The sequence below is a fragment of the Tachypleus tridentatus genome, chromosome 9, assembly GCF_004210375.1.
Source record: "Tachypleus tridentatus isolate NWPU-2018 chromosome 9, ASM421037v1, whole genome shotgun sequence".
Taxonomy (NCBI): Eukaryota; Metazoa; Arthropoda; class Merostomata; order Xiphosura; family Limulidae; genus Tachypleus; species Tachypleus tridentatus.
In genome coordinates, this window is record NC_134833.1 from 135,091,888 (window position 1) to 135,103,349 (window position 11,462).

Consider the following 11,462-nt stretch of genomic DNA (forward strand, 5'->3'; position numbering starts at 1 on the left):
CCACATCATGCTATCTGCCGAAAGCTTCAAGAGTGTGTGTTTCTTATAGCAAAGCTACATCATGCTATCTGCTGAAAGCTTCAAGAGTTTGTGTTTCTTATAGCAAAGCCACATCATGCTATCTACTGAAAGCTTCAACAGTGTGTGTTTTCATATAGCAAAGCCACATCATGCTATCTGCTGAAAGCTTCAAGAGTGTGTGTTTCTTATAGCAAAGCTACATCATGCTATCTGCTGAAAGCTTCAACAGTGTGTGTTTCTTATAGCAAAGCCACATTAGGCTATCTGCTGAAAGCTTCAAGAGTGTATGTTTTCTTATAGCAAAGCTACATCAGGCTATCTGCTGAAAGCTTCAAGAGTGTGTGTTTCTTATAACAAAGCCACATCATGCTATCTGCTGAAAGCTTCAAAAGTGTGTGTTTCTTATAACAAAGCTACATCAGGCTATCTGCCGAAAGCTTCAACAGTGTGTGTTTCTTATAACAAAGCCACATCATGCTATCTGCTGAAAGCTTCAAGAGTGTGTGTTTCTTATAGCAAAGCTACATCAGGCTATCTGCCGAAAGCTTCAAGAGTGTGTGTTTCTTATAGCAAAGCCACATCATGCTATCTGCCGAAAGCTTCAAGAGTGTGTGTTTCTTATAGCAAAGCTACAACATGCTATCTGCTGAAAGCTTCAACAGTGTGTGTTTCTTATAGCAAAGCCACATTAGGCTATCTGCTGAAAGCTTCAAGAGTGTGTGTTTCTTATAGCAAAGCCACATCATGGTATCTACTGAAAGCTTCAACAGTGTGTGTTTTCATATAGCAAAGCCACATCATGCTATCTGCTGAAAGCTTCAAGAGTGTGTGTTTCTTATAGCAAAGCTACATCATGCTATCTGCTGAAAGCTTCAACAGTGTGTGTTTCTTATAGCAAAGCCACATTAGGCTATCTGCTGAAAGCTTCAAGAGTGTATGTTTTCTTATAACAAAGCTACATCAGGCTATCTGCTGAAAGCTTCAAGAGTGTGTGTTTCTTATAGCAAAGCCACATCATGCTATCTGCTGAAAGCTTCAAGAGTGTGTGTTTCTTATAGCAAAGCCACATCATGCTATCTTCTAAATGCTTCAAGAGTGTGTGTTTTCTTATAGCAAAGCTACATCATGCTATCTGTTGAAAGCTTCAAGAGTGTGTTTTCTTATAGCAAAGCCACATCAGGCTATCTGCTGAAAGCTTCAAGAGTGTGTTTTCTTATAGCAAAGCCACATCATGCTATCTGCTGAGTTTCAAGAATGTGTTTTCTTATAGCAAAGCCACATCAGGCTATCTGCTGAAAGCTCCAAAAGTGTGGTTTAATTTAAAGAAGTATCAAGTCAAGTATTAAATGAACTATTAGCCTTAAATTGGTATACTTCAAAATTCATACCAAGAAAAATAACACGATATTAACAGCACAGCTGGTATGGAAAAAAATCTTACTCTGGGGGGAAAGCAGAGATTATTTATAAGATCTCCTACTGATAGTGGAGAATTATGAATAAATGATGCAAAAACAAGTTCTGCATTGTATCAAGAACTTTCAGAACTTTAAGTCAAATGACTGTAGAGATCATGCAAAAAGATTCAATGAAAGTTAAAAGAAAGCCTTTCAGTATTTCAGAGGTAAGTCTACCTGATTTAAATATTTTTTTAAAGAACACGCACATGCTATGAATTGAAACAAAAATATTTAAACAATGATTTTCCACAAAACTCAAATCCTTTTGGAGAAAAAAAATTTCATTTCTGTAAAAGCCAATTTGTGTAATACACTGTCACTTGTCAATTTTTATATTCTTTGAAAGATTGTTTAGGCAAAGTATTTAGGATGAGTAGACTGGAATGGATGAAAACTGCCTGTTATAAAAACACAAATGAAGATGATGACATTTCAAAACACTGTCCTTTATACTTTTTTTTACAAGTATTTGCCACCAATTCCAGTTTTTATTGTTTTTTTTGTTGTTGTTTGAAGATTAATGCATTTAAAACAAACATAAATTTTCTTTAATACTTACACTTAAGCTAGCTGAAAATGTGATCTTAATATAAAATAAATCAATAAAGAATTGCTGTGTTTGCTGTTTACTAATAATGACATATTCTGAAAAAAAATGAATTTTTGTTAATATATTCATATTACATTTTAGCAAAAATAAAATAAAATCTATGGTCAAAACGTTGTTGAATTATCAAATTTGTTCCAAAAACTCTATGTCTCATAAGGAAACTGGTTTTTTTATTCCCCAATATACTTTTATTTTATTTAATGATTTAATATTTTAAATGTGGATATGTGCAAGTTTGATTTAGTTTTCTTACCACCTAATGCCTTGAATGACCACTAATGTTTTTTGCTATTTTTAACATAGATGAATTTTAAAAACTACATATTCATATTGTAGCTGTTTCCTTAAACATATTTATGTCTGAAATTATTCTGGTATATATGTTATTAATCACCTACAACATCAATCTTGTTAAAAGTGTTAAGTTCTACAAAAACACAAAAGAGAGATATATCAATATGAATCAATAACCTTCCTCCTGAGTTCTTCTTTCTGCTTCTTCTTTCTTTCTTCTCTCTTTCTCTGCTTTAGTAAGTTTTCCCTTTTTCTTTTTTGGTGACTAAAAATTAATAATAATTATTTATACCACAATAAATATAATTCAAGTTATTTGTGCAGTTGTTGTAAGTACTGAGATAAAATATGATAGGGTTTATGCGACTAAATGAAAGTGCTCCACACATACTCATTGATGTGCATTTAAGTGCATGGTGATTGTATATAAGCTCAATTTTATACTCTCCCAATTTTGTTATAATATAAGCAATCACGTTAACAAACATTAATTTTTGTTTATTTAAATTGTCATTCAGATTATCTAATAATGAAATGTGCATAATTTATTGATGTTAAATTAACTGAACAGTTCTGCAATTAAGAAAATGGTGTGGATGTTGTGCACATGAAAAACATTTTTGATGGTTGTATCTCAGGGTGGCTGATATTGGAATTAACACTTTTACTAATAAGGTAGAGAACAATGTTATGGCCATCCTAGGTCATTTTCAGGTCAACATAGATGACTTAGGAAGGTTGAAATGTTGTTCTTTATTAGTGGAAGTGTTCATATCCATACCAGCTGTCCTGAGATACATTTTCCCTTCAAGTTTTTTTTTTATCACATATTCTTAATGGTTACATAAAGGAAGTACACAATTTGTCTTTAATACTAGTTATACAAGAAAAAATTCAATTAAAATAAGTTAAATGGTGACTAGATGGACAACTGGTTAACAAGCTGAGCTTCTCAGATGAGATTAGCTAGTAACTAACTAAAATACAGCACAGAGTATTTACTGTCTCCTGTTAATTTACAAATTTTGAAGTAGTTTCAGAATTTGTAAATTAACATTTCAAAGACAAAATACCACTCAAATTGATGATAACTTGTATCACAATGTTAAGCTGTTTATTTTGCTTTATTCCAAGAATAAATTGACCGTCACATCATAACGTTCCCATGGCTGAAAGGGTGAGCATATTTGGTGGTATGGGGACTCAAACACATGACCTACAGATTGCGAGTCAAGCACCCTGCATCAGATGCAGCAATCTGTGATAGACTCTACAAGTCAAAAACTGGAAGCCGTCTTATTTCCTCTACCATAACATCACATGAAACAATCAGAAACAGGGTGTTAATTTCCTTACAATATAGTATAATATTTTACTCACTTAACCATTAGTAGAGTTGTGCTATGAGTGGAGGGAGGCAAATATTCTTGTCTCAGTGTTTTCACAGGCCTATGCAAGCCACTGAAACTTGCTGAATGAGAATATAACCACATTTAATGTTTTTAGTGAGTGTAGAATGATCTCAATACTTAATACAACCAAATGACCCACTATCATTTTGCTTTTTTCTTAAAAACTTAAGTCTGCTGGTGCTAATAAAACAAAAATCTTAGCATCTTCCCTGTGTTGAAACAGCTTCCATTCTACTAGTTGAAAATACACATCATACTCGGTCAAAGCATATAATGCACACACCATAACTGTTTTTTTTTCTATATACCATGATTCTTTATAACACATCAGGCTATCTTCTATGTTTGCTACAGGGAATCAAACCCCAGATTTTAGAATTCTACATACATAAACCAGGAGCACCTTTATAATAAATGCAGTTTCTGTACCTGATTTCTGGGCTAACTACAGGACATGAAACAAATATTTAAAATACAAGAAACAATGTTGCTATAACTTAGCTCTCTAGTTATATACGTGTGTGTATATTAACCATGCCCTAATTACTTAAATCTGACTATACATACATATCATAAAATGTAATTATCAGCCACCCACCTATTGTTTATTTTTGTAAACTATGGATGATCCTTAATGTAAGGATAATAGTTGCTCAGTCATTATCTATATGACTATCAATCTTCCAATGAAAGGATGGTTTGTTTTGTTTTGTTTTGCAAAACTTTAATATGTATGCGTATAAAATTTTCCAAAAGTGTTCTGCTTGTGAATCAGGAAGAGTTTCCACAATTTGTTGAAGTAGCTTGCATGTTACTAAGAAAAGTTTAGCTTCGCAAAATCTGTTTCCAAATACATTTCAAAATGCATAAAACATATGGTAAGACTGAACTACTGTAGCTTGTTTACTTATGCTGTTGGCACTGCAAAATATATTAATAACAGTGTCATTGTGTAGTATAAACCTTTATTTGTACAGAATTTACCTACATTAGATACTATTTAAAAGGTAAACATGGCCTTGATGAAATAACCTTATTTTTGAAACAATATTTGAAACTTCTTACCGGCATTTGAAACGACAAAATACAATCCTACTGCACTGATATACACATCATTACGTCATCAATACTTGCAAGACATTTCAACCAATGATAAGTATGTTTGAATTATTGGTTTTGATGTTTTTGCGCATTTTTACAAAATTTGGTTTTTGTGCGAAACTTGTTTGTTTGTTTTTTGGAATTTCGCACACAGCTACTCGAGGGCTATCTGTGCTAGCCGTCCCTAATTTAGCAGTGTAAGACTAGAGGAAGGCAGCTAATCATCACCACACACCGCCAACTTGGGCTACTCTTTTACCAACGAATAGTGGAATTGACCATAATATTATAACGCCCCCACGGCTGAAAAAGCGAGCATGTTTGGTGCAACGGGGAAGAGGGAGGGAAGTTAGTCAACATTTAAAAAAATCATGGCAGATATTTTACACTTTCGTAAACTGAGTTGTTTAGGATATTATTTGCCCCCTTTATCCCGATCGCGAATTGTACAAAATTTGATAAAATCGTGGGGTTAAAAGCAGTTTCGTAGATAGTTCTTATTTACTGGTTTACTAGTAGATAGATGTGGCATATGTACCATGAAGCAGAAAGAAGAATAAGGATGGTGACCACAGTGATGATGACGACATTAATCAGAAGAAGCAAGACGAGGGAATCAACACATCATTACGCAAATCTCAATCGTGGAAATAGAGCAGACCAAATCGTTCGGGCAAATTGCTTACTCGGATTCGGGCCAAAACATGGAAACAGTTATTTCCTTTTCAGAAGTCAAACTTTCATATCAGTGTTGGTAGAAAAATTAAGCTTAATATTACAATTGGTGGAAATATTTGATATTGAATTTAACATTTATTATTCTTTCAAAGCTATTGAATTTCATATTTTAAACAGCCCCCCCACTAGTACAGCGGTAAGTCTACGGATTTACAACGCTATAATCAGGGAGTTCGATTCCCCTCGCTGGGCTCAGCAGATAGCCCGATGTGGCTTTGCTGTAAGAAAACACATTTTACACGGAAGTTATGTAACTGATTTTTAACGAAATTTAGCAATACTCATGAAATAATTGTGAATTTGATCTAATGATGTTTAGAATATAGATAGCCCCCTAGCATTGTCGAGTGGTTAGGGCGCAATCTGAAGGTCGCGAATTTGAATCCCCATCATTTAGTCTATCTGTCAGAAACTACTTTTTAATGTAATTATATGGGTTTGTTGGGCTAAGGATTCTTTTACAGTAAGTGTCTGTGATTTGTTGGCGATAAATTCGATAATAAGCAAACAGCGCGTGCCTCACGTGTTTTTAAAATTATATATATATTATAAATAAGTTAAATGTATGTATAACAATTTTTATACAGTGGAGGTCATGATTATATCTTAAGCACTATACAGTTCTCTTCTTTTTGTCAAAAGTCCACTTAGGCCAATTAAATTGCTTTATAAATAAGTTGACAAGCCAAACAATTTTTTTTTTTGTAAATAGTATCCATGTATAATTCAACTACTCTGTTGTGTGAGTTATTGCCATTGTATTCTGAACTTTCGATTCCTGTTTGCTTTTTGTACTTCCAATAATAATCTGATTTTCGTTCTTTCAATATATTGTGTCTTTTGTCAAATTCCACACCGGAGGGTTCAGTTAGTTTAGAACACTCGTTGACAAGACAAACTATTCTCCTTATTTCTGATATTCTCACTTTAACATATCAACTGTTAGGCCACTCACTCCCATGACAGACTTTACGTTTTCTAACATTAACCCGACCGAACTTTTCGTTCACATGAATTTACTATTATTCTATTTTTCTCGTCTAGTCGCAGCTATTTATATACGTATCACTTAGGGCTTCTAAAAGTATCTACAGTCAAAACATCATTGGAGTGCAAACACAACGTTTAATTGCTTCGGCATCAATGAATTACAAAAACAAAATAAATAAATTAATAATACTACACTAAATAGTCTTTCATATCTAACACTATTACTGCTAAATTAGGAAGGCTTGTGCAAACAGCCCTCTTGTTGCTTTGAGCGAAATTGAAACCACCCCAAATCCTTTGTTCTTTAATAGATGACGTCTCGGGTGGATTCTAAAATAGAATTATAGCTGACTATTAAAATTGTAATATTCGTTGTTGGTCCATTATGATGTGTTAACTGAAACTGACAGCCAACCAGATAATACCCAATAACTTATCGTTCATCTATGGGTCCAGGGAACATAGATAACAAGGTAGCGTCATCCACTAAAGAAAATTAATATTTTGAACCCAAACGAGCTTTCTTGGTTTAGTTATTCATTAGTTGGTCTTTCGATAGGATGGTGTTTGATTTAGACTTTAAACTCTGTTTTGTTATTTAAAAAATAACAAAATAGCTAAATACTGTCCGCGAGGATACGTGGGCTATTATAGTGTTAATTTTTAAATTTGTTGATTAAATGTAATAAAAGCTGTATTTGTTTTAAACACTTCGTCTCTGATTTCTTTATTTTATTCGTAAAAGAAAACACGCAGTTATTATCCTCGCAATAATACTCTTGATAATCCCGAATGAGCGAATCTATTGTTTTGCAAGTTTACTTGTGTGAAACGTTTAGAGGATGGGTTTCATCTGTGAATACAAAACATATTATGATTTTAAATATGAGCAAAAATACTCAGGATATTGACATGAAATTCTAATTTTTTATAGTGGCCATTTGATATACATTGAAATCAGAAATTGCATATTCCGTGATTACGCTTATAATAATGTTTTCATAATAATGTGAAACCAAATATTTTTTGTTGTATTATTACATGCTCAAATTTAAACTCTAAGAAACCTGTTTAAGGCTTGTATTACGGATTTCTTTTCTGTAAATCAGAAGCAAAATTGAAAATATAATATGTGTTTGTTTTTGAATTTCGCACAAAGCTACTCGAGGGCTATCTGTGCTAGCCGTCCCTAATTTAGCAGTGTAAGGTTAGAGGAAAGGCAGCTAGTCATCGCCACCCACCGCCAACTCTTGGGCTACTCTTTTACCAACGAATAGTGGGATTGACCGTCACATTATACGCCCCCACGGCTGGGAGGGCGAGCATGTTTAGCGCGACGCGGGCTCGAACCCGCGACCCTCGGATTACGAATCGCACGCCTTACGCGTTTGGCCATGCCGGGCCCTATAATTTATGAGGAAAATGTCTAAATCATTCATTGATTCGTCTCACCGTTCGCAACATACTGCAGTTTCGTGATGTGAATACAATATTTATGAGATTGTCCAATACTCACCGTATAGCAACCTAAATTAATTTGTGTGTGTGAATAGCATTCTGAAATTGCAATTAATTTATTATTCAATATTATTCAGCGAATTAACTGTTTACTAATTATAGTAAATATTTATTTTATTTTCACCAAATGTAAAATTGAAAATAATCTGTTATTTAGGGGCCTAATATATTCTTTGATTCACCGCACCATTTAGTGTAGACAGGGTATCGCATGCTCAAGTTCACCTGCATTGGTCTGATGAAAAAAAAAAAAGAAGAATTGTGCAATAGTTGGTCCAATCTAAAGTGAGCCGGCATGGCCAGGTGGTTAAGGTACTCGACTCGTAATTTGAGGGTCGCGGGTACGAATGCTCGTAAAACTAAGCATGCTTGCCCTTTAAGTCGTGGGGGCGTTATAATGTTTCGGTTAATCCTACTATTCGTTAGTAAAAATGTAGCCCAAGAGTTGGTAATGGGTGGTGTTGACTATCTTCTTTCCCTCTCGTCTTACACTGCTAAATTAGGGACGGTCAGCGCAGATAGCCCTCGTGTAGCTTTGCGCGAAATTCAAACCAATCTAAAATATCGACCAATAAATTAGGAACAACGTCATAATACTATTCGCAAACCTGAATTGATTTAGGCTGCTTTATGATAAGTAAATATGGATTTTAAAACCCTTGGATGTCTTGAGAAACCTATGAGAGTTTGATTTATGTGACAATTGCAATTACATAAGATTAAAAAAATAATAATCAAATAAAACAATCATTATAATTTTGTAAAACTTATTCAGATGTGTGTGTGTAAACAAATAAATACATAAATTACACTGCTCGAGTAACTGGAAAACCGTGGACTTCAGACGAAATAAACATTTATTTTTCATCGTTATAGTTGTGCATCTTTGTTAAGGAGCCACAGTAGCTTGTTTTTGTAATAAATTTTGAACTTCTATCGATAATGACTCTCCCACTGGTCAGTTTTCGTCTTCTGTTAATTTTTAATAAACTCTAAATCTTTGGATAGTTGTTTATAGAGATACAATACTAAGACTAATAAAGTTTCATTGGTCTTAAGAATGCGTATTTTGTCTTTTAAAATAATTCTTTAATATTAGTGACGCGGTACAGGATACTACTTATGAGTGTGTCTAGAAGGCTTGTCAAATATTTTAAACAATGTTAGGCTGGTGAATTCAAAGAACTAATAATCAGCTTAATTGTTTGTCTCTTTTATTTTTAGCGCAAAGTTACACAATTGGTTCTCTGTGCTATGCTCACCAAGGAAACTGAATCCCAGCCTTTTGTGTTAAAAATATTCAGAACTGCCGCTGAGCCACTTATGGACAAGCGTGATTGAATAGCGAAATTTATAAATATTCGGTGGCCAATAGATTCAAAAACAGTTTATGTGACTTGGCAATATGTGCACGTGTGTGTGATGTTTTATTTTCTTGTTACTGGTGTTTAATAGTTTAATTAGATTAACTTGTTCAGTTGGGTCTGAACAATATTTTGTAAGCATCGCTATTTAAATTGTTTTTCATTTTAATTTTTGTAGCTTTTTCCATTATGACTACAAATTCCTTTGCCAGCTGGAAGTATGATGGTGTTGTCGTCTACTTGCATCAGCAGTAAAGCTTTATCAGCATTAATAAAGACGTTTAGAGGCGGTAATATTATTTTCCTCATTAATTCTGCTATAAGTGTTTTAGTTATGTGTACGCTTTCATGTGAAAGTGTTTTAAGTGCAAATTCTACACTAATGATAATTTCTTCTACTGGAAAGCATTTGGGAGCTGAGACGAAGTTCAGAACAGCACTTGTTTTTCGAATGCTACCCGGGGAGCTAAATAGGTTTTGGTGGTGCTGGTCTGCTGTTAAAGAATGGTGTAATTTTTCCATTAGTATGGTCCTTAAGAAAAGTTTTTTTAGGGTGGCAATCCCCTGCAGATTTACGCAGCTTGGTTGGCCTAGGCAGGGCTTTTTTCGTTGCAGTCACAGTTAACAACGGATAATTTTTCAAAAAATATTTTTTTTGCTATAACTGCAATAATATTTATCACAGAAGTATGAGATATGTATTAATTTCAAATGGAAACAATATTTAAATTTACATATTTATAATATATCATTAATATGAAAATATTCATATCATTCTGATACCTAGTCATAATTATTCACTACCATTTAATATCTTAGAACTCTTAAGTAAAGGTTTCCCATTTATTATACAGTATGGACATTACGTATATCATTTTGGACGTTATTTTGATGACAGTGAAAACACTGCGCAAAATTGCTGTTCCCATAGTAACCTCAAAACATACATTTTCTCCGAAAATCATCAATATTCAGAATTACTACTTTAATTAATATTCATCACAAATAGACACGTAATATATCAAATGAAAGAGGAAAATATTCTCTAAGATGTAACAGAATCAATGCTTACATTAACTCATTTTCATATATGATCCCATTAATATGCCAGATTTTATCAAAATTTTCAATCGTGGTCGAAATATTTCAAGACAGTAAACACAAATAATATGCAAAATAAAAGAGAGAGAAAATATCGATCAAATGGCATTTTTGAAGCAGGTTTATATAATTGTTGTGTTTAAATAAACGTAACAGACCATGTCATAATGATATAAATGAAACATATGTCAATAGCCACACTTTCGAGGTTATTATCTTGTTTGGCATTTGTAGCAGTTCTGAGTGTATACAGTACTTATCCATAACATTGTACAGTTTTTCCTGACTACTTCTGGCGTATGATATACTTTGTATAATCTGTAGTGTAACTTTTTTTTTTGTTGTGCTAGATGTGCTAGACTACACATTTGTGATGGGTCCAGAATTTTTGCTGTTCCATCATTAAAGGCCAGAATACAAAACAATCCAAAAATGATAACACCGTTACTTCGTGACGTATATTTAACTCGCATACTTTTTAATGTCAAACATTTTCGTTTAAAACATGTATTTATTTATTGTATTATTATTTTAAAAAAATATATAATAGTTAGGAGATACTTATAACAAATCATAATCACTGTGGCCTTTTTGCCCATCAATTAATTTTGGACTTCATTAAGTTTTTTATTAGTGTGATTACAAGTATTACATGAATGATAAATGTGTAACAATTATCCTGTGGTCTGTAACTTCAACATATCTCACCAACTTCAAACCAAATGCTGTTATATTATGAATTTCTGAAGTATTTTTAAATGTTTAAAATTATTTTTAGACATTTTTGTATTCTGAATTTGTTCTAATAATTAAGGATCCTGCACACAAAATGACCACAAATAATCTGATGTGA

General features: G+C 33.2%; 1 protein-coding gene across 2 annotated transcripts in view; it reads right to left on the reverse strand.

Moving 5' to 3' along the window:
• The window catches only part of LOC143226437 (dynein axonemal intermediate chain 7-like), an 84,697-nt gene extending 79,611 nt beyond the window's left edge, over positions 1 to 5,086 (reverse strand). Inside the window, exons 1-2 of one of the 2 annotated variants that reach the window (XM_076457391.1) lie at positions 4,863 to 5,086; positions 2,563 to 2,650 (exon numbers count right to left, since the gene is read on the reverse strand). In XM_076457391.1, coding sequence (XP_076313506.1) covers positions 2,563 to 2,650; positions 4,863 to 4,868 — 94 coding nt within the window. In that variant the 5' untranslated portion in view covers positions 4,869 to 5,086. The remainder of the gene's footprint in view (positions 1 to 2,562; positions 2,651 to 4,862) is intronic. The other variant, XM_076457390.1, reaches the window with a different exon arrangement.
• Between the last annotated feature and the right edge of the window lie 6,376 nt (positions 5,087 to 11,462).